The sequence below is a fragment of the Gordionus sp. m RMFG-2023 genome, chromosome 1 (genome assembly GCF_954871325.1).
Source record: "Gordionus sp. m RMFG-2023 chromosome 1, tfGorSpeb1-WG-v2, whole genome shotgun sequence".
In the NCBI taxonomy this organism is placed as follows: Eukaryota; Metazoa; Nematomorpha; class Gordioida; order Chordodea; family Parachordodidae; genus Gordionus; species Gordionus sp. m RMFG-2023.
Genome location: NC_088775.1, coordinates 31290489 through 31315992, shown reverse-complemented (window position 1 = coordinate 31315992; position 25504 = coordinate 31290489). Strand labels below are relative to the sequence as shown.

At 30.6% G+C, this 25504-nt stretch overlaps 1 protein-coding gene across 2 annotated transcripts in view; it reads left to right on the top strand.

The window, feature by feature from the left end:
- Positions 1-874: 874 nt before the first annotated feature.
- LOC135922335 (cytokine-like nuclear factor N-PAC) overlaps positions 875-25504 on the top strand; it is a 78376-nt gene continuing 53746 nt past the window's right edge. For both annotated transcript variants that reach the window (XM_065456719.1, XM_065456720.1), the window contains exons 1-3: positions 875-975; positions 1240-1276; positions 1417-1505. In XM_065456719.1, coding sequence (XP_065312791.1) covers positions 944-975; positions 1240-1276; positions 1417-1505 — 158 coding nt within the window. In that variant the 5' untranslated portion in view covers positions 875-943. The remainder of the gene's footprint in view (positions 976-1239; positions 1277-1416; positions 1506-25504) is intronic.

The following is a 25504-nucleotide window of genomic DNA, read 5'->3' as shown; positions in this document are numbered from 1 at the left end:
AACCAAATCTAAATTTGGTTTTTGTAAATTTCTACAAAGTAGTGAGCTAAAAATAATTTATTGATGCAACTAGCAGCAATGATAAACTCTGATTGATCAATTGAATTCAATAATGATATCGCTGCTAACGACACATTACTTTTTTTCATGCTCAGCCTTATTTATATATTATCGTTTGATTTCAATCTCTTTGAGTAAATATTTTTCCATTTTATTAATATTTTTGAATAATATGTTGGAAAATTGATATTCAAATATTTGTAAAATTTTGATTGGTGGGGGGGGGGGGAATCTGGGGGGTTGGGGTAAAATTTTTATTAGCTTAAAATGATATTTATGAAAATAGTCAAATTTGCGATGGGGGGGGGGGGAATTACGCGCCTGCCTATGAAGGGTAGTTATTAGAATTTTAGTGGCTAGGGAGTAATACTAAAAATAAATCTAGGGGGGGGATGAGACTCTAAATTCCTACATATTATTTAGATATGATTTTATGTTATCTCATGTAAATTATGATGTAAAGGAACCCACACACAGGTTTAATTTTAATAGAGTGTGAGTTGTATCAACGAAGTAGATGTGTTGCTTTGCAGTACATGTGTTCATAAAATCAAATAGATTTTAGCTATATAGAGCTCAGCATCTAACATTTGATTAATTTCAAAAAAATATATTTTAAAATTTATTTTTTAAAGATATATATTTTAGATAACAAATAATATTAATAACTAAATATTATTTGCCAGATAATTCACCTTTATTTCCTAATTTTATAGACAATTTTTTAGTTTCTCAAGAAATAATTTATTAACAATTATGCTGTATAGTAATTAATAATATAATCTTATTTGATTTGAAACTGAAAGTATGGGTTAACAATTATTTAAATTTTTAGTGGATTATAAGTTAATCATCTTGAAAAACATTTTGAAAAAACTTAAAAATGCCTAAATTTCGTAAAGGAGATCTTGTATGGTAAAACAGAATATTTATTATGTTATAGTTTTTTTTAACGTATTTTTACTCTTTAACTCTTGGGAATTAATATAATATTTTAACCCATATGTTTAATTTTTTTAAAAATCAAGTTTATTCAAATTATAAATGAGATTAAGATGTGAGTAAAATAAATTAATAATTAAAATAATTTATCTGTAAAATACACAAATGAATGGATCGTAATAGAATAATAAATAATGATTGAATTTTATCAAAATTATATGTTATTATATTTACAAGGGCTAAAATGAAAGGATTTCCACCATGGCCTGGGAATGTAAGCTATATGGATGTATATATAATTTACTGCAAATCATTTGATAAATCATTTATTTGTATTGAATATATTTAATTAAACTACATTAATTATATTTTCTATTTAATCAATTATGATTATTTCTTTAACACAATTATAAGATTGTTGATGCCCCTGCAGAGATTAAAAAGCCATCTCAAGCCAACAAAAAACCATTTCATTGTGTGTATTTTTATGGATCTGAAAATTAGTAAGCTATAATAGAATTTATTTTTTTATTGGTATACAATAATTACTTTCAGTTTAAAATTTACATTTTAATATAAGTATTTTACAATCCATAAATTTAACGATATTAAAAATTAATTCACAATGTGATGCTGATAATACTAATGTGTTATTTTTAATGAGATTTTAATTTCATGTTCTATTTTTTCAAAACTCCTTCCCACTTTCACTCTAAGATGTATATTAAGAAGTAAGATGGCTGAATATATTCTTTTAAATTACATTAGCATTAAGCTGCACTGATATTAAATATTGGATTAGATAGGTCCAATATTTAGCATTTTTAAAAAATATTAGATTGGACCTATACCATTAATTTTATTGTTTTTTTGTATTTCATGTTTATATATTTATATATTGTTTACATTATTTTAATATTTCAAAAGAGCATATATTTATTTTTATAAAATAGAATAGTTTTAGATTTTTTTATAAAATAATAACTTACCCATTTTATTGTTTATATTAAGAAAGGATCTTTCATTTTTTATTATAATTTTTTAAAATGGCACCTGAGTTATAAAAATTCTTTACTAGATCAAGAGTATATAGATCTTTATTGCCCAAAAATCTATAGGTTCTCATTTTTATTAAAAAGTCTAGATATAATTTTATTTATTAAATATCAGGGGTGTGAACCCACCCAAACCCTCATGTTTTTGCTATACTAAAACCCATGAATGTGAACACGAAATTTTTTTTAACTGTTTGGTTTGGGTTCAATTCAGGAGAATATTTTTAAACCTGGGTTTAATTCTGGGTTCAGCACATATTTAGGAATTTTCGAAATGATAAATAAATATATATTTAAATCATAATTAATAAACTAGACAAAAATTAATATTTTCCAAGAGTTGTTCACTCAACCTAGATTCATATAGTGAAAGGATGAATTTCAAATGTGAAAAAGATCTTTCAACGCTAATATTAATTATATTTATATGAAAATATTATAACAACTTAGGTTGCAGGAATATCAAATAAGATTTTGGAGAAAATATATACATCAGGGTGCTGCAGCTTAGCAGACTCTCAAAAATGCAAAATATTTTCCTTCTTATCCAACCTTTTAAAATCGCCAAATTCAATAATTATTGTTCCAATACTTTTCTTTGCAATTGTTAGTCCTTCTTATAAGTATTTTCTCTTACCTTACCTTAAGTTGTATCAATTTCTCTAAATCATCCTTTTCAATAATTTCATCCGAACTATTATCATCAGATTAAATGGGCATGGATATGGGTTTAATCCTACCTTATAAATGAATGTGATGCCTTTTCATACAATTCTATTCATCATTAAGTAATATCTGTAATATTTAATGATTTCTGAAATTGGAAATATTAAAAAATCTCATTAAATTATTAATATTTTTACAATCACTGAACTTGGTTTTAAAAAATTATCAGGTTTGGTTTGAAGTTTTGGAAATTTTATAAACAGAGTTTAGGTTCAATTTGGGTTTATAATTTTTACAGCGTTTGGTTGAAATCACTGCTCAAACCAAGACCTGCCCTTTTTCAATGTGGAAGGTTTTAGGTATCAAAAATTTAAAATTTATATTATAAATTTTTTTATTCAGGAAAAATAAATTAAAATTTTTTTTTTATTTTTTCTTTGCATTTTTAAAAATTTCTAATTTTTATACTTACATTTTTATAAACATAAAGGTAAGGAAACTTCCCAGAAAATAACGGGAATATTCCTCTGGAAATTTTTATTTTCCCTTATATAAATATAATTTATTTTAAAAATTTTAATTTATTATATCATTAATTTTAAATTAATTTCTATTTTCCTCGTGATTATTTTAGTTTCCAGCATATATTCACAAAAGTATTTAAACTTATTTTTTTTATTAGTGCAACTCTTCAAATCTCAACGATATAATTTTAAAAGTACAAAGGTAAAATGTTAAACATTATATATTCATAATATTAATATGCTATATGAATTATTAATAATTAATGGTATATTTAAATTTGATATATAAGGATGAGAATATTATAATCATACTATATAACTGGTATTATAATAATTTATTGTTGTTTAATTTAATTCAATATGATTGTAATATTTTACAGATGCCTTGGAAAACTTCCAACATCAGGAAACATTTTATTCAAGATACAGCTGATAACAGGAAAGGATGTATCCCAATATGCAAATATTGTCAATTAACATAATTTCCCAAATTCCACAAAGACTCAGCATATTAGAAATGACAAAGGTTTTACAGTTTAATGAAGTTGATAATTCTACTGATGAGGATATTGTATGTATACCAGTTTCCAGTATTCCTAATAAAACCACTCTTAATACTTTTAAGGAAAATACCAATCATTTTAATAATGTATCAGGCATATCTAAAATTCAAAATTTTGTTGGTACTGTAACTTCACAAAACCAAACACAACTCGACAGGGCTATGGCTGCCCCTATCAATTATTAGAAAATAAATATTTTATCAAATTAATGCGCTCAGTCTATAAAATTCTATCAGGATACTCAATTAGCAAATTATTAGATTATAAGATGACAAATATTATCAACAACAAATTAGATACTTTGAAAGATTTTACTCGCATTAGTAGTGTTATTAAATGGCTCGATTTGAGCCGGTTTTCAAAACGGCTAACTTAATATTTTAGCTGGAAAAATATTGCCTAAACTTTAAGATTTCGCTAATAGATGTCCAACGCTTTTTGCCATCTATGACCAAATTTTTTAGGCTTGCAGAATATTTTTCTGGATAAATTATCGAGTTAGCCGGTTTAAAAATCGGCTCAAATTGAGCCGTTTAGCAACACTATGCATTAGCAATGGCTGGACAAACACATGGTCCATCATTAATTTCATAATTACAACGCTAAAACTTATTTTATTTAAATCCATTGACAGAGGATCTTGTACTAACATTGGTGATTAATTGCATCTGCGCTGATCTAGGCGATTGAAAAAATTGATAGTAAAAAAAAATTATTTCACTAATAACCAATAATGCAAAGAATATTAAAAATGCCTGGAGCTTGTTAAGGCAAAATATATAATGAATTCTTTGGATATGCCGCACATAACTTGATCTTCTTATTAAAGATTTATGTCAATTACATTTTATCAAAATGTTCATCATAAAAACCAAACATATAATTAAATATAAAAAATTTAATAGTATTTTATTGGTAACCTTCGAAGAAAAGCATATTGAAAGGATATAAATCTTCCTTAAATATTTCAAGTGTTTTGTTATAATGTTGTAAATTAGTGTGAAAAATAAATTTAGCAAGAAATTGCTATTTCAAGTTTATTTATAGACAAACATAAAAGGCATATTATATTGGGCAAAGAAGATACTGCGATAAATAAACCAGTAGTGATTTTTTTGGAATTTACTTATAACAAAATTAAAATTGTAGAATCGGATACAGCAGTATTATCTGATATATCAGAAATATTTTGGGATGAAAGATAAACTGAATTCATTTTCTTTTATTTTTAATGAAAATTATTTGAAAAAAGTTATGATGCATATTAATTAACGATAGAATTTTTTTTGCCGAGAATTAGTGATCTGCATCTTGCCTAATTTTTCAAACCTGGTCAGGCCCATTTTTTTTATAAAAATTTGTCTTGCCCAGCCTGATCCCGAACGAATTTTTTTTATATGTCAAAAAGCCCAAAATAAAAATTATTTGTCCGCCCGGCCATGCTCTTATTTAAATATAGAATTTTTTTTTTTGATTGTGAAAAAAATATTCTACAAATGTCGGTCTAGAATTGGAGTGCTCCACTTGCGCAAAAGTTTAAAATGAGAAAATAAACATTAAAGTTTAAAATCAAATATAGGAAAAACTTATTGCTCAATTTAATTCAAAATTTCAGAGATAATTTATCATATTGTTAATTAATTATAGCCTAAAAACTCAAAAAATTTAAATATAAAATTTATTTGATAAAATCAAAATGCAAGTGAAGCAAATATAACACTTTATGATTTTTTTAAATGTTATAAATGCTCCATTTACATTTTTTTTATCCAAATTAACACTTTATCTTAATTTTTTTTCTAATTTATTCTTACAATTAATAAAAATGGATATAAAATAAATCTAATATTTAATAATAATATTTTCCATATATTCTCTATCAACTCTGGGCATGAACTTTAACATTGATCTAATATCTTTTTTAGTTTCATCGTTTATTTTGCCATTCGTTTTCGGGATCAATTTAATATGCGAAAAATTTGTTGTAACTAATTCTTTGTCAAAATTAGGCCTACGTGTTTTTGAATCCTTTAAAATAGACACTTTAATCATATTATTAGATTTAAACGATAATCTATATTGCAAATAAAAAGGTTCCGTTTTTGAAATTTTTATTGATTTTAATTTAGTGAACGGTATGTGGTTAAATTTGAATTTTTTCGAAGTAGAATGGTAATCGAAATAATTATTTGAAGTCATTTCAATTACCTCAAATGGGTTTTTGCGATTAGTACCTCTTATTAATCTATAAAGAGTTAGAGGGCTATGGATCTCATTTTTTCTTAAGCATCTTTCTATTTGGCTATGTATTGAATCTACCTCTTGTAAAATCGAATGGCCTGGAGCACCATATTTGATTTGTATTGTTTCGATTTGACTGGTCGTGTTTGCTAAATAATGTTTTAAACCATAAATTATAATAGAATTTTTATTTTGGGCGACACAGGAATCAGCCCACAGAATTAGATGATGGATATTTGGGAATTTTTTTAATATCGCATCTACTAATGCTATCACACTGCAAGCTATGTCATTACCAGTTCTTCCGGTTTGGCCTTGATGCCAAATAGCACAATAACCACGTTTGTCTTGACTGCAATATGCAGTTTCATTATAAACAGATAATTTTCTTTTATAATAAGAAGATCCAACCTCATATCTTGGTAAGTTTATGACATTTTGAAGGTCAAATGATATGACTAAAATTTTTTTGATCTAGCATGATTCTGTCCATACCTCTTTCAATACTCGTCTCAACATAATCGTCATGGTGCTTATTGTAGTTACAAATCTCTTCTTCATTCATATATTCTTTATTAATTAAATACCGCTCACATTTATCGCACCTATCTTTTACTGGTTTAGCAAATCCTATATTAAAACTATTTTTAAATATTGTTGTATAATAATGCGCCTTAACAGGAATTCTCGATAATTCATCACATTTTTTAGAATATAGATCATAAAGTATTTTAAAATTGAGACTTCCATCAAAGTATTCCTTGGAAGAATCTTTTCGCCTGTAATGAGAATGGACCTTTGGAATGGAGTTTATGTGATAGATGATGAAATCTTTATCTTGATCAGAAATAACTTTTTTAGTATTTTTACCTTTTCTAGGAGCTAAATAAGTTCCAGTATTTTGGTATAAATGTTTAAAAAAATAACTAATTCGTTTATTACTAATATCAAGTGTTTGTAAAAAAAATTGTTCGCAGACTCTAACTTTAACATTCTCCACTTCAAAAAAATATAAGTATGAATAGTTTTTATAATTTAAAGAATCTTTTATCCTTCTTTTACATGGAGTCCTAACAATAAATTTGCTATAGAAAGAACCTTTAGCTTCATCAGCTAAGCTCCAAAACACCTCATGAATAATTTTACTCTGATCTTCATTAACTTTTAGATGACACTGAAATCTACATTTATTAAAATGATCATTCTGAACCATCCTTGCTCTTTTCAAATTACCTTTGATATTGATGTAGGCCTCACCACATTCCCTTAGTCTTTTTCTTTCATTTGCTATGCTTCTAGAAATATTAAAAAATTGTGATACATGTTAAACAATTATTTAATCAAATTTAATTTTATGTAATCTTTTATGAGAAAGGTAATTCAGTAAAATTTTGCCAGCCCTGTTTTTATGGTTATGCTTTATGATTATTTTCCCATGTTTATTTAAAACTAGAAATTAAGGGTTTTATAAAATATATCAGGTTAAACCTAGTCACAACAATAATAACTTAGAAATAAGCAAATATGTGGATGAAGCCACAATTTATAATAATAGAAATCCATTAGACTGTTGGAAATTAAATAAAAATAGATATCCAAAATTATCAAAAATTGCCAGAGATTATTTTGATTAAATAAATAAATTTTATATTTACATCACCTAATAAATTCCTAGTTTAAAAAAAGAATTTGGATTCAGTAAAATTTTGAGAGTTGGTTCTTAGCCCTGTTTTTATGGTAATGCTTCATGATTTTTTTTCCATGTTTATTTAAAACTAGAAATTAAGGGTTTTATAAAATATATCATATTAAACCTAGTCACAACAATAATAACTTAGAAATAAGCAAATATGTGGATGAAGCCACAATTTGTAATAATAAAAATCCATTAGACTGGTGGAAATTAAATAAAAATAGATCCAAAATTATCAAAAATTGCCAGCTTGATTAAATAAAAAAAATGAAATTTATTATATTAACAAACTAATACATAATAATTCAAATATTTAATTTATAATATGTAATAATATAAAATTTACCTCGACATTAAAATAGGAATAGAGATAAATGTAATGAAAATTATACGATTCAATATGGAAAACAAAAAATTAAAAAAGGAGGGAAATACAACACGTGATTAAATAAGATAATATGATAGGGCATGCATATGAAGCAAAAATTACTTCGTTATATGCAAATAGAGCAAAATTGACAGAGCTATAACTTTGGCAAAAATTAATATTTTTTAATCTAGTTTTTATTTTTATATATATTAGGAATAAATAAGTTATTATCCACTTCTAACTCAAAAATTTTGAAAATGTCGAGTGGAGCACTCCAATTCTAGACCGACTAGTAATAACATACACATTATTTTATAATCATAAAATTATGAGATTCGAACCGGTTCAAAGGCATTCTAGTGGTTCGGTTCAGGTTCGGCTAGAAATTTTTTAGCGGTTTAGGTTCGATAAAAATACCGGTTTTTAGCTTTTTAACCCATTAATGTTCAAGATTTTTCTAGTGGATAAAAATGCTCAATTTTTTCAAATTATATTGATTAATGCTTATGATATTCTAAAAAAATTAGCCAAAAAAAATAATCCTAAATAGAAAATCTAGCCTGGTGCATATATGCACCGTTAACCATTAAGAGGTTAAAAAAGATAAAAATTATATAAAATACTATAAGATCAAAAAACAACAAATATCTTTATTCTTTTTTTGTAATTTATAATAAAAACGAGAAAATGTTTATATATTATGAAAATCCTTGAAACATTTAATATGGAGTGCGATTTGACATGTTTGGCACATATATCTTGAGTGCGTATGGCAATATCTGCATCTTCGTCTTTTTCCATCTATAATTTTGGATAAATAATGTCCAGATGAATCAATAGGGTTTTCACACTGTAATGCAAACTGGCTGGCGTGACCTGTACTTGAATTTTTTTCAATTTTTACTGGCGTTCGAAGGAGGTAGTAGTAACTTCTCGTCTAAATGCAAGCAAACTCTTGTCATCTCTATTCACGAATTTCCAGATTTTCCATGAATTTACCAAAGCTACATCAATAAAATTGGTGAATATTGGCCACCACCATTTTTTTCCTCTTATTTTTATTCTATATGTAGATATTAGATTATCACATAGATCAACTCCACCCATGTGTTTGTTATAAGCAGTTACCATATTTGGCTGAGGAATTTTTATTTTAGAAGATATTTTCTTAGAATACCTTGAAACATTAGAAAGCAAAGAGATAGTGTAGCATGTCGATGCAACGGTCACCACCGAATTATCATTTCAACGAACTACAAATATTTCGTTTAATTTTTCAAACCTATAATCATAATATCCTCTTTCTTTTTTTGTTACAACCTTTATAGATTCAACTGAGCAATGCTCTATTTTATTGTCCCTCACAGTTCCAGTTGCAAAATATCCCATTTGTTTTAAGTCTGACAAGAGTTTAAATGATGTAAAGAAATTATCAAAATATATTTTATGATAATTTGGTTTTTGCAATGCCTTTAATAATTTTATGATTACATTTCCACCTAATCCATATTCATATTTATTTTCGCTTTTTCCTTGATATATATCAAATGAGATAACGTAACCATCGGAAGAAGCCAATATCCAAGACTTGTATCCGAATCTAATTGGTTTTCCTTTTATGAACATTTTCAAGAATGTCTTCCTCGATATGGTATCATCTGTTCATCTATTGATAAATGATGTTTGAAAATTCCGAATTGCTGAAATTTATTAGTCAATATATTAATGTAAGGCCTAACTTTATAAAATCTATCATGTATATCTATTTTAGTATTGTCTGCCAAATGGATATTATATTTCGAAATTGTAATTGGGTCATTGTATCCCGGATTATTGAAATAGAAATATCGCTATCATTAGACCAATACATTCTTTCTTGTGGGAGAGAATGATATCCAGTAAATAATAGAATTCCAATAAATCTCTGAATATCTTGGATGGTTATGCATATGTTAGATCTATTCATTTGTTTAGCATAAATATTACTTTGTTCTACAATTAGGGAATATAAGTCTTCGTCGAAAATTAAAGAAAATATATCTGATGGACTTTTACCATGTAAATCATTTTCAAGTTTTATTACATCTTCCTTTTCTTCATTGAAAGGGCTTAAAGAATATATTGCATCCGTTTTTCTCCATTTTAAATTGTGAGAAATTCGAGAATAGCTTCTTGTAGAATATGGTTCTGGAAGGTCGTCATCAACTGAATTATGAATCTCCAATTCTCCAGCTGTATCTGAAGGCAAAAATCCGACATTTGTTAAGTCATTTTCATCGAAATCTTCTTCATCACTAACTGCAGAGGGGTTTGGCGGAATTATAACCATATCTCTTTCTTCAATTGGTTCCTCTTCAAAAAGTTGAGCAAGCGCTTGTTCAATTGTTAGAAAACGTTTCATTAAAAAAATTTATTAAAAATTAAATATCTAGACAAATTTTTTTCATAGAATCTTGATTTTTTTATAGTCATCTATTATTTTGATAATTTTGATTGAATTGACAAAACAGGTGCATAATATTTTATATAAATAAAATAAAATCTTCAGAAAGGAAGAGGCTAAAAATAATTTTAAACTTTTGAATATTTATGAACCTAATAATTTCATATAATTTGATCGGGATTAAAAATTATAATAGGAACAATATATTATTCGATTTAATCTCAGGGGGCTAAAAAAAATTTTTAAATTATTTTCAAAAGTCTTTTTTTTGGGTATAAAATTTTTAAAAAAAAATTCCTAGGGGGCTCGAGTCACCCACCCCTCCTCCCCCCACCCTTAGTGACGGTAGTGGTTTTAAGTATAATATAAAAAATTATAATTTATTATGTTAAATTTCATTTGTTTGAATTTTTTTAAATAATTTATACTGCTAGATGGTTAACGGTGCATATATGCACCAGTCAACTTTATGTGGTTACCTATTAAAATTTTAATTATTTAAAAATTCAAAAATGATTGATAAATATTGATATATCTATAAATAATATATACACACTAGTTTTCATCGAAATAATTTTATAATATGCTTGTGAGATCACTTAGAAAATTTTGCATTTTAGACCTCATAAATTCGCAAAGTTTGAGGGTTTCTTAGGGACATAAAAAAATATTTTTTTCATATTTTTCTTTTCCAGTTTTGAAGTACAATGTCTGAACTATATAAAAATCTTTTTTTATTATTTTTTAAAATAAAAACTAAAAAAATTCTTAAAACTTTATTCGAATTTAAACTTACACACTAAAAAAAAATCTTAAACACAAACTAAGAAAAAAACAAAAACAAGTCAAACAAATTCCCGAAACTACAAAAATCACCAAACAGACAGGAAATATAACTCGCGAAGAATGATTTTCTTTATTAATAATTTCCGAAATAAAAGAAAAAATTTTCTAAAAAAAGAATAAAATAAAATAAAAAAATATAATTTTTCTATAAAAAGAAATTAATTTTTTTTAAAAAAAATAATAATAATAATAATTATATAATACTTTTACATATATCTATATCATCTAATCTAGGTTGATTGGCATTCCGCGTTAAAAAAAATATAAAACATTTACGTATTTACAAATACGACATGCCACCCCTTTATGGGCTCGTGGCATGTCGGCATATATATATTTTTGTTAAAAAAATAATCGATATATAACGGTGTCGCATGCTGAATCAAATTGCTATAACAAATTTATAAAATTTTATAAAGCCCTTCAATTTTATATAATTAATTCAATAATATCATGATTACCTTGAATATTTCAAAAAAATAACTAATTTCAATGTGAATGATCCATTGTATGAGAAACACCAATCCGAAAGGAACAATGGATATTTCCTAAAGTATTCAATTTCAGAATCGTCATTAATATTATTTTACACATTAACATTAAGTTGTTTTGCCGGTGATAATAAAATCCTTGTCAAATCATCTGCTACGTTTCCTGCTTCCTTTTTTTTTCTTTTGCGATATCCATTCATAATAAAGAATGTTCATTGACTAATCATTGATGGAACTGTGATATTCCTTCGTGTACTGCTCAAATCAACGATGCAGAGAAATATAGCCGGGTGGTTGTCATTGTTCCGATTAGTTGATTAAACGCTAATTCATGAGCATTGGCTGGATAATTAACTTGACACGAGTTTGTTAAGACTGTAATCGGTTAATACAAGTTTTTTTGGGGAATTTAAAAAAAATAAACCATTTTATAATTTAAAAAAAAAATCTTTTACAAAAAAAATTAAATTAAATAAACACCTTTATAATTTAATTTTCATTAAAAAAATTAACACTTCATACACAAAAACAAAATCAATCCATGATTGCGTTCCAAAACATAAACACGTTTTAAACTTTTCCTATTTCCTTTTACGGTATTCCACACATACACAGACCATTAAATTATAAACAAGAGAAAAGGGGGGGAAAGGAAAAAAAAACTCAAACAAAAACTTTTAATTAATTATATCTTTTTTTATTTAAAAAAAATATTTTCCCAGTACCAATACCAATGTTCAACAACCATGATTTATCCTATAAGGCTATGAACAAAAATGTATTCACAAAATGAATTACAACTTTTCTATTCCTTTTATTTTTTACACTTTTATTCATTTACAATACATACATTACCACAATAATCAACCTAGATTAGATGATATAGATATATGTAAAAGTATTATATAATGATGTTATTATTTTTTTTTTTATTCTTTTTTTAGAAAATTTTTTCTTTTATTTCGGAAATTATTAATAAAGAAAATCATTCTTCGCGAGTTATATTTCCTGTCTGTTTGGTGATTTTTGTAGTTTCGGGAATTTGTTTGACTTGTTTTTGTTTTTTTCTTAGTTTGTGTTTAAGATTTTTTTTTAGTGTGTAAGTTTAAATTCGAATAAAGTTTTAAGAATTTTTTTAGTGGTGTCTTGTGACGCTGATAGTTTCCTAGGAGTTATTCGATTTAGAAGGTAAAACAAAAAATTTTTAATTATATAATTTTTTTAAGAATTTTTGACTGCGCATTTGTACTACCATTATACGATTCTAATAGAGAAGTTTTTATTTTAGGTGCTGTATTAATATTTTCTACAAATATTTAAATTTTTGTAATTGATTATTAGTATTAATTAAAAGAATTTATGAGCAAATGGTTTATTTTTTTAGGCCTAGTGGGAAGTATAGTTTTGGGGATAAGGTTCTCTTTTATCAGGATTTGGGTTATAAAGTTATGTATAAGAACTTTAATGAATTGGATTTAGGTAAACAGTTGATTACTGTGGGAATATTATTAATGATGTATTTATTGATTATTATATTGAAATTGTTAGTAAAAAGGGGTACTGCGGTACTGACAGTCATGTATTGCAATTGGAAGAAGGACACTGCGGTGTCAAATGTTTATAAAAAGAAAGTGGAGGAAACGTATTTTAATTTAATATCGGATATTTATGGGAAGAAAATAGCAGACTTGGAAAGTAATCTAAAAGATGTTTTAGAGGAAATCAAGGCTGGAAATGTTGGGGAGAGGTCAGATAGGATCCTCCTGGAAATGAAAGAAATGAAAGAAGCCATCAATGCGTTGATGAAGGAGAGCAAAGGTCCGGTTAAGAGCCAGGTGAGTGATAGAAATATGAATAAGAAATTTAATGATTACGAGGAAAATAAAAGATTTGTTGAAATGATCATTTGCCATCGTTGCGGATGGCGAGGACATAAAAGGGATACCTGCGTAGTCCCAGAGCAAAGGTTTAAAGATGGATTTCCGTTAAAGAGACCTGATATAGGAAATGCCAATGTAAAAGTGGTTAGTTTAAATGGGGTCCGATTATGTTTTAAGTGTAAAAGGCCGGGACATGTAGCTGTGGACTGCATGGAAGTATCACGAAATTCGTGTTGACTATATGATTGCAAGGTGAATCATATAGGAGTTGGGGCTCCGAGAGTTCGGAAAAATTTGTATAATAAAACATATATTATAAGTCGAAATGAGGGAAATGATAGAAGTAAAATAAGAAATCATTCTCGTAATTTCTCTGAGAGGGAGGTTAGTCGATTTAGGTGGGAACAATATCCGAGGAATATTGTCCGTTATTCTTTTAGAAGGGATGTTAAGAATTTTATTTGGAAAAGATGTTCCACAAATCTTGTTAAAAGAAATGTAATTGTCAGTAATAAAAATTTAAATTCCGAGTTGAATTTAAGGGGCAATGAGAATGCCAATGAAATTATTATTTTAGATAAAATAAACGCTGAGTCTCCGATTAAAACATATGATATTTTAATGACGGAAAAATTAGATGGACCATGTTTGTGTCCGAGGGTTAGTTTGAGGATTGATCATAGGAATATAGAAATGCTATTTGACACCGGGGCTAGTATTTCTCTAATGTCGCAGGAGAATTTTTATAAGTATTGGCCTGGGGGCAAACTGGAAAAAGAGGCTATGTGTGTCAGGCAGTTTGATGGATCGGAAGTCGCTGTGTTGGGAAAGGCCAAATTGGGGGTTAATCTTAATGATACTATATTTTTCCTTGATTTATGGGTAGTAAAGGAAAATGTTGAGACTGTTATGGGGTGGGATTGGATTACCAAGCTTGGTCCTCCCAATAATTATTGGAATATTTTTGATACTAGTGATAATGTAATAATGGATGTTGGAGAGAGTGAAAATTTGGATAATACTGATAATAAAATTTGTGAAATTTCGGAGGAGATAATGGAGGAATCGAGTAAGTTGGATCATAATAATGAGGGAAATGAGAAGCAAATTGTGGCCGGGGGAAAAAAGGATTGGAATAAGGTTAATCAAGCTATTCCTATTCTAGTGAGGCAGTATGGCATTATTTTTGATGAAAAATTAGGTTGTTTAAATGATTATCAAGTTGATGTTCAACTGAGGGAGGGTTTTTCACCGATCTTTTTGGCTTGTCGGCGAGTTCCTTTCGAATGGAGGAAGGAGATCGATGAGGAATTAGATAGATGGGTGAAGGACGGCATTATTATTCCTGTGGGATATAGCGATTGGGCAACTCCGTTAGTGCCTGTTAAAAAGGCAAATGGTAAATTGAGACTTTGGGCGGATTTCAGGGTCACGGTAAATCGATGGGTGGTGGAGGTTAAATATCCATTGCCTAGGATTGAAGAGATTTTGGCTCAGTTGAAGGGTGCGAAATATTTTTCCAAGGTGGATTTTTCGTCGGCGTATTTGCAGTTACCTTTGAGAAAGGAAATCCGTAAATTATTGACGATAACGACTCCAAAGGGGTTGTTTGCGTTTTGTAGATTACCATTTGGGTTGAGTGTATCTGCTCCCATTTTTCAACGGACCATGGCGTCAGTTTTCCAAGGATTGGAAGGAGTATTTTATTATATGGATGATGTGTTAATTACTGGAGTGACGCCGGAGCAGCATAATCAACGTTTGGAGGAAGTGTTTAGGAGAATTCGTGATAAAGGCTTGAGAGCTAGTAAGGAGAAAAGTGTTCTGGGGGTAATGGAGGTTGAATATTTGGGTCATCGAATTAATGGAATTGAAGTGAAACCTTTGGATAAAAATTTGAAGAATATATCGAACATGAAACGGCCTGACACTAAGGCTGAGTTGCAGTCTTTTTTGGGTATGGTCAATTATTACCATAGGTTCGTGGAAGATTTTGCAAAGGTGGCGGCGCCGTTATATGATTTATTGAAAAAAGGAATTCATTATGAGTGGAAGGATGTACAGCAGATTGCTTTTGAAATTTTAAAGGAAAAAATTGGAAAAGAGCCAATTTTGGTGTGTTTTGATAATGACTTGGAAATTGTTTTGGCGGTGGATGCCTCAAATAAAGGAGTTGGTGGTGCGTTATTACAGGTAATAGAGGGCTTGGAGAGACCCGTATTGTTTTTCTCGCGTGTTTTTCGTGAGGTGGAAACCAGGTATTCTGTGATTGAACAGGAGGCCTTGGCTGTGATTTTCGGGTTGACGAAATGTCGTGAATATTTGATTGGTAAAAAATTTGTAATTTTTACTGATCACAAACCGTTAATTCACTTATTTCGGAAAAACAATCGGGAGTTAATGATGTCTCCACGGTTACAACGTTGGTTGTTGTTGGTGGGCAGCTTTAATGTGGAGATCCGATATCGTTGCGGTAAAGAGAATTGTTTGCCTGATAGTTTGTCCCGATTAGGATTAAGTGAAGGAAATGATGAAGGGAACAAGGATAAGGTTCGAAACAGTAAAAAAGCCCTGGTTTGTTCGCTTTCGCATATGCTCAAAGGGGGTCCTACCAATTGGGAGGATCTTAAGTTGAGTACATTGAGAGATAGAGAAATGACTAGGATAAAGTTATGTGTAATGGGGAAAAAGACTTGGGAGGAGGATTGTAAAGTTTTTAAAAAGGTTAAGGAGGAATTGTCTGTGATAGATGATTGTTTAATGAGGGGTAATCGTGCAGTAATTCCGTTCAAATTAAGGGGTAAAATTTTAAATTTGTTACATGCTGGACATCAAGGTCAAGGGAAGATGAAATCGTGGGCCCGTGAATATGTTTGGTGGCCGGGTATGGGAAGTGATATTGAAAATATCACTAGGACATGTGAACCGTGTAATTCGTGTGCGGCGATGTCACGAAAGGAGGTGGGTCAGATATGGCCTAGGTCGAGAAAACCGTGGGAGCGCTTACATGTTGATTTTTTCGATTTAGACAAAAGGTCGTATTTTTTAGTAGTGGATTCGTATTCGAAATGGATAGAGTATGAGGAGGTACATGGATATACCACGAAAATTGTTGTAAGGAAATTGAGGGCATTAATGGCCAGGTTTGGATTACCGGATACCATTGTATCTGATGGAGGACCTGCCTTTGTTAGCGAAAATTTCAAGCAGTTTTGTAAAGAGTCTAGGATTCGACACATTTTGACCCCGCCCTATCATCCCAGCTCAAATGGTCAAGCTGAGAGGATGGTAGCAATTGTTAAGAATTGGATAAGAAAGGCCGGCAATCAAGGGAATGGGGTGTATTTGGCCCAGTTGTATTACCTCAATTCTAGGAATAAGGAGGGAGTGACACCTGCTGAACTGTTTTTGGGTCGGAGGACTAGGGTTCCCCTAGATTTTCTAAGGGCCGAGAGTCACGAGAAGGAAGTTGTGGAGGATCGAAAGATTAGGTTTGAAGTTGGAGAAAAAGTATGGACTCGTTTGTTTGACGGGAGGGACAAGAAATGGACCAAGGGAATTGTTGGGGTAAACAGAGGTTCAAAGTTGAATTTGATTCAATTAGAAATGGGCGGCACAGTGATGCGCCACAATGATCATTTAAGACCAAGGAAGTAATCTGAGGTATCTCATATGATGGTATAAATATGAAATTATATACATAAATAAAATGAAGGTGCATCCCGAAGGATTAGACTCGTTTCCGAGCAAATATATAATGTGTAAATGAAGGTTTGGGTAACATATTGTATATGGGAATGGGAAGTTAAAGGATCAAATAGGAGAGGGGCTCATCTTAAAGTGGTAAATATATATATTTATGAAGGAGTAAAATGTACGTGAACGGTCGGTAACCTTTTTGTTTAAGTTTATGTATTATTATATGATGGTATTAGAATTTATTGATATGTTATGTAAAAAAGTGAAATTGAATAAGGAGGTTATCTCGGTAATATTACGGGAAATTGAAGTATATGTATGTATATGTAATGTTAAGTTAAACTGGTTTAATGTTCCGGCTGTCGGTAATAAACAAGGAAAAAGATTGAAATTGTGGTAATATATGTATTGTAAATGAATAAAAGTGTAAAAAATAAAAGGAATAGAAAAGTTGTAATTCATTTTGTGAATACATTTTTGTTCATAACCTTATAGGATAAATCATGGTTGTTGAACATTGGTATTGGTACTGGGAAAATATTTTTTTTAAAAAAAAAATAGAAAGAGATATAATTAATTAATTATTTTTTTTGTTGGGTTAGCACGTGCGGCATTTGTAAAAGAGGAATTAAAATTAAAAAGGAATGTAGAGGGGGTGAGGGGTGTAGATGCCTGGTTGAGGTTATAATTATAGATGTTGTAATTATAAACTTTAATTGGTACAGTTGTTTGTTTTTCCTTCGAAAATTGTTATGAATACATCAATATTATTTATGTTGAAAGGGGTAAATTAATATTTTATTTTATATGTTTTTTTTCGTTTGGAAAGTTTAAATTAAAAAATTAATTTAAAACCTTTATTTTGTGAAATTTGAATTAAAGAAAATAATAATTTAAAAAGTGTAAATTCAAAAATTAATTTAATTTCTTTATTTTGTAAAATTTGAATTAAAGAGAATAATAATTTTAAAAAAAAAAAACTTTAATTGATAAAGTTTTCGGAGGTTGGGTATAAACACATTCTTTATATTGAAAGGGAATTTATATTAGAAAATTAGCCTTCCACATGGAAACTCTATCAAGGATAATCGACATGGGTGATTGCTACTTGCAAGTAACCCTGATAAAGAAAAACAATGGACTGACTCTAACGACGGGATCCTCTAACGAGAACCAGGCACCAATTCCAGAAGTGCGACGACGAAGGTGCTTCAATTGTCAGGAGGTGGGACACTTGAGGCATCAGTGTTCCCGGCCATCTAGGGAGACTCGCGTACCTTTGCAAGCAATATCTGAGAATCGTGTGTATCCAGGACGGAAGCGGGGACATCATGTTTCAGAGGGAAGACCACCAACTGACGCAACTACCTCAGGGTTGGATAGGGAGATGGAGAGACAGGCCGTGGATATTAGTAATGTGGATGTTCGGGGTCGATTCGTGAATGGGATTCGAGGTACAAAAAATTCTTAAAACTTTATTCGAATTTAAACTTACACACTAAAAAAAAATCTTAAACACAAACTAAGAAAAAAACAAAAACAAGTCAAACAAATTCCCGAAACTACAAAAATCACCAAACAGACAGGAAATATAACTCGCGAAGAATGATTTTCTTTATTAATAATTTCCGAAATAAAAGAAAAAATTTTCTAAAAAAAGAATAAAAAAAAAAATAATAACATCATTATATAATACTTTTACATATATCTATATCATCTAATCTAGGTTGATTGGCATTCCGCGTTACAAAAAAAAAATATAAAACATTTACGTATTTACAAATACGACATGCCACCCCTTTATGGGATCATGGCCTATCGTTAAAAATAAAACAAAAACGGGAAAAAAAAAAAATATCTACAAAAAAAAAACTTACAACATTATTTAAAGAATATTCTTCTCAAATAGACATGGGATTCATCCAGAAATCCTCAGCTCTCGACGGTTGCGAATTATCAGTTGATATTGTATTAGTCACTAATCTCTGCAAAAAATCTCCTTCATTTGTACCTCGAATCCCATTCACGAATCGACCCCGAACATCCACATTACTAATATCCACGGCCTGTCTCTCCATCTCCCTATCCAACCCTGAGGTAGTTGCGTCAGTTGGTGGTCTTCCCTCTGAAACATGATGTCCCCGCTTCCGTCCTGGATACACACGATTCTCAGATATTGCTTGCAAAGGTACGCGAGTCTCCCTAGATGGCCGGGAACACTGATGCCTCAAGTGTCCCACCTCCTGACAATTGAAGCACCTTCGTCGTCGCACTTCTGGAATTGGTGCCTGGTTCTCGTTAGAGGATCCCGTCGTTAGAGTCAGTCCATTGTTTTTCTTTATCAGGGTTACTTGCAAGTAGCAATCACCCATGTCGATTATCCTTGATAGAGTTTCCATGTGGAAGGCTAATTTTCTAATATAAATTCCCTTTCAATATAAAGAATGTGTTTATACCCAACCTCCGAAAACTTTATCAATTAAAGTTTTTTTTTTTTTAAATTATTATTCTCTTTAATTCAAATTTTACAAAATAAAGAAATTAAATTAATTTTTGAATTTACACTTTTTAAATTATTATTTTCTTTAATTCAAATTTCACAAAATAAAGGTTTTAAATTAATTTTTTAATTTAAACTTTCCAAACGAAAAAAAACATATAAAATAAAATATTAATTTACCCCTTTCAACATAAATAATATTGATGTATTCATAACAATTTTCGAAGGAAAAACAAACAACTGTACCAATTAAAGTTTATAATTACAACATCTATAATTATAACCTCAACCAGGCATCTACACCCCTCACCCCCTCTACATTCCTTTTTAATTTTAATTCCTCTTTTACAAATGCCGCACGTGCTAACCCAACAAAAAAAATAATTAATTAATTATATCTCTTTCTATTTTTTTTTTAAAAAAAATATTTTCCCAGTACCAATACCAATGTTCAACAACCATGATTTATCCTATAAGGTTATGAACAAAAATGTATTCACAAAATGAATTACAACTTTTCTATTCCTTTTATTTTTTACACTTTTATTCATTTACAATACATATATTACCACAATTTCAATCTTTTTCCTTGTTTATTACCGACAGCCGGAACATTAAACCAGTTTAACTTAACATTACATATACATACATATACTTCAATTTCCCGTAATATTACCGAGATAACCTCCTTATTCAATTTCACTTTTTTACATAACATATCAATAAATTCTAATACCATCATATAATAATACATAAACTTAAACAAAAAGGTTACCGACCGTTCACGTACATTTTACTCCTTCATAAATATATATATTTACCACTTTAAGATGAGCCCCTCTCCTATTTGATCCTTTAACTTCCCATTCCCATATACAATATGTTACCCAAACCTTCATTTACACATTATATATTTGCTCGGAAACGAGTCTAATCCTTCGGGATGCACCTTCATTTTATTTATGTATATAATTTCATATTTATACCATCATATGAGATACCTCAGATTACTTCCTTGGTCTTAAATGATCATTGTGGCGCATCACTGTGCCGCCCATTTCTAATTGAATCAAATTCAACTTTGAACCTCTGTTTACCCCAACAATTCCCTTGGTCCATTTCTTGTCCCTCCCGTCAAACAAACGAGTCCATACTTTTTCTCCAACTTCAAACCTAATCTTTCGATCCTCCACAACTTCCTTCTCGTGACTCTCGGCCCTTAGAAAATCTAGGGGAACCCTAGTCCTCCGACCCAAAAACAGTTCAGCAGGTGTCACTCCCTCCTTATTCCTAGAATTGAGGTAATACAACTGGGCCAAATACACCCCATTCCCTTGATTGCCGGCCTTTCTTATCCAATTCTTAACAATTGCTACCATCCTCTCAGCTTGACCATTTGAGCTGGGATGATAGGGCGGGGTCAAAATGTGTCGAATCCTAGACTCTTTACAAAACTGCTTGAAATTTTCGCTAACAAAGGCAGGTCCTCCATCAGATACAATGGTATCCGGTAATCCAAACCTGGCCATTAATGCCCTCAATTTCCTTACAACAATTTTCGTGGTATATCCATGTACCTCCTCATACTCTATCCATTTCGAATACGAATCCACTACTAAAAAATACGACCTTTTGTCTAAATCGAAAAAATCAACATGTAAGCGCTCCCACGGTTTTCTCGACCTAGGCCATATCTGACCCACCTCCTTTCGTGGCATCGCCGCACACGAATTACACGGTTCACATGTCCTAGTGATATTTTCAATATCACTTCCCATACCCGGCCACCAAACATATTCACGGGCCCACGATTTCATCTTCCCTTGACCTTGATGTCCAGCATGTAACAAATTTAAAATTTTACCCCTTAATTTGAACGGAATTACTGCACGATTACCCCTCATTAAACAATCATCTATCACAGACAATTCCTCCTTAACCTTTTTAAAAACTTTACAATCCTCCTCCCAAGTCTTTTTCCCCATTACACATAACTTTATCCTAGTCATTTCTCTATCTCTCAATGTACTCAACTTAAGATCCTCCCAATTGGTAGGACCCCCTTTGAGCATATGCGAAAGCGAACAAACCAGGGCTTTTTTACTGTTTCGAACCTTATCCTTGTTCCCTTCATCATTTCCTTCACTTAATCCTAATCGGGACAAACTATCAGGCAAACAATTCTCTTTACCGCAACGATATCGGATCTCCACATTAAAGCTGCCCACCAACAACAACCAACGTTGTAACCGTGGAGACATCATTAACTCCCGATTGTTTTTCCGAAATAAGTGAATTAACGGTTTGTGATCAGTAAAAATTACAAATTTTTTACCAATCAAATATTCACGACATTTCGTCAACCCGAAAATCACAGCCAAGGCCTCCTGTTCAATCACAGAATACCTGGTTTCCACCTCACGAAAAACACGCGAGAAAAACAATACGGGTCTCTCCAAGCCCTCTATTACCTGTAATAACGCACCACCAACTCCTTTATTTGAGGCATCCACCGCCAAAACAATTTCCAAGTCATTATCAAAACACACCAAAATTGGCTCTTTTCCAATTTTTTCCTTTAAAATTTCAAAAGCAATCTGCTGTACATCCTTCCACTCATAATGAATTCCTTTTTTCAATAAATCATATAACGGCGCCGCCACCTTTGCAAAATCTTCCACGAACCTATGGTAATAATTGACCATACCCAAAAAAGACTGCAACTCAGCCTTAGTGTCAGGCCGTTTCATGTTCGATATATTCTTCAAATTTTTATCCAAAGGTTTCACTTCAATTCCATTAATTCGATGACCCAAATATTCAACCTCCATTACCCCCAGAACACTTTTCTCCTTACTAGCTCTCAAGCCTTTATCACGAATTCTCCTAAACACTTCCTCCAAACGTTGATTATGCTGCTCCGGCGTCACTCCAGTAATTAACACATCATCCATATAATAAAATACTCCTTCCAATCCTTGGAAAACTGACGCCATGGTCCGTTGAAAAATGGGAGCAGATACACTCAACCCAAATGGTAATCTACAAAACGCAAACAACCCCTTTGGAGTCGTTATCGTCAATAATTTACGGATTTCCTTTCTCAAAGGTAACTGCAAATACGCCGACGAAAAATCCACCTTGGAAAAATATTTCGCACCCTTCAACTGAGCCAAAATCTCTTCAATCCTAGGCAATGGATATTTAACCTCCACCACCCATCGATTTACCGTGACCCTGAAATCCGCCCAAAGTCTCAATTTACCATTTGCCTTTTTAACAGGCACTAACGGAGTTGCCCAATCGCTATATCCCACAGGAATAATAATGCCGTCCTTCACCCATCTATCTAATTCCTCATCGATCTCCTTCCTCCATTCGAAAGGAACTCGCCGACAAGCCAAAAAGATCGGTGAAAAACCCTCCCTCAGTTGAACATCAACTTGATAATCATTTAAACAACCTAATTTTTCATCAAAAATAATGCCATACTGCCTCACTAGAATAGGAATAGCTTGATTAACCTTATTCCAATCCTTTTTTCCCCCGGCCACAATTTGCTTCTCATTTCCCTCATTATTATGATCCAACTTACTCGATTCCTCCATTATCTCCTCCGAAATTTCACAAATTTTATTATCAGTATTATCCAAATTTTCACTCTCTCCAACATCCATTATTACATTATCACTAGTATCAAAAATATTCCAATAATTATTGGGAGGACCAAGCTTGGTAATCCAACACCCCATAACAGTCTCAACATTTTCCTTTACTACCCATAAATCAAGGAAAAATATAGTATCATTAAGATTAACCCCCAATTTGGCCTTTCCCAACACAGCGACTTCCGATCCATCAAACTGCCTGACACACATAGCCTCTTTTTCCAGTTTGCCCCCAGGCCAATACTTATAAAAATTCTCCTGCGACATTAGAGAAATACTAGCCCCGGTGTCAAATAGCATTTCTATATTCCTATGATCAATCCTCAAACTAACCCTCGGACACAAACATGGTCCATCTAATTTTTCCGTCATTAAAATATCATATGTTTTAATCGGAGACTCAGCGTTTATTTTATCTAAAATAATAATTTCATTGGCATTCTCATTGCCCCTTAAATTCAACTCGGAATTTAAATTTTTATTACTGACAATTACATTTCTTTTAACAAGATTTGTGGAACATCTTTTCCAAATAAAATTCTTAACATCCCTTCTAAAAGAATAACGGACAATATTCCTCGGATATTGTTCCCACCTAAATCGACTAACCTCCCTCTCAGAGAAATTACGAGAATGATTTCTTATTTTACTTCTATCATTTCCCTCATTTCGACTTATAATATATGTTTTATTATACAAATTTTTCCGAACTCTCGGAGCCCCAACTCCTATATGATTCACCTTGCAATCATATAGTCAACACGAATTTCGTGATACTTCCATGCAGTCCACAGCTACATGTCCCGGCCTTTTACACTTAAAACATAATCGGACCCCATTTAAACTAACCACTTTTACATTGGCATTTCCTATATCAGGTCTCTTTAACGGAAATCCATCTTTAAACCTTTGCTCTGGGACTACGCAGGTATCCCTTTTATGTCCTCGCCATCCGCAACGATGGCAAATGATCATTTCAACAAATCTTTTATTTTCCTCGTAATCATTAAATTTCTTATTCATATTTCTATCACTCACCTGGCTCTTAACCGGACCTTTGCTCTCCTTCATCAACGCATTGATGGCTTCTTTCATTTCTTTCATTTCCAGGAGGATCCTATCTGACCTCTCCCCAACATTTCCAGCCTTGATTTCCTCTAAAACATCTTTTAGATTACTTTCCAAGTCTGCTATTTTCTTCCCATAAATATCCGATATTAAATTAAAATACGTTTCCTCCACTTTCTTTTTATAAACATTTGACACCGCAGTGTCCTTCTTCCAATTGCAATACATGACTGTCAGTACCGCAGTACCCCTTTTTACTAACAATTTCAATATAATAATCAATAAATACATCATTAATAATATTCCCACAGTAATCAACTGTTTACCTAAATCCAATTCATTAAAGTTCTTATACATAACTTTATAACCCAAATCCTGATAAAAGAGAACCTTATCCCCAAAACTATACTTCCCACTAGGCCTAAAAAAATAAACCATTTGCTCATAAATTCTTTTAATTAATACTAATAATCAATTACAAAAATTTAAATATTTGTAGAAAATATTAATACAGCACCTAAAATAAAAACTTCTCTATTAGAATCGTATAATGGTAGTACAAATGCGCAGTCAAAAATTCTTAAAAAAATTATATAATTAAAAATTTTTTGTTTTACCTTCTAAACCGAATAACTCCTAGGCACTAAAAAAAAATCTTAAACACAAACTAAGAAAAAAACAAAAACAAGTCAAACAAATTCCCGAAACTACAAAAATCACCAAACAGACAGGAAATATAACTCGCGAAGAATGATTTTCTTTATTAATAATTTCCGAAATAAAAGAAAAAAATTT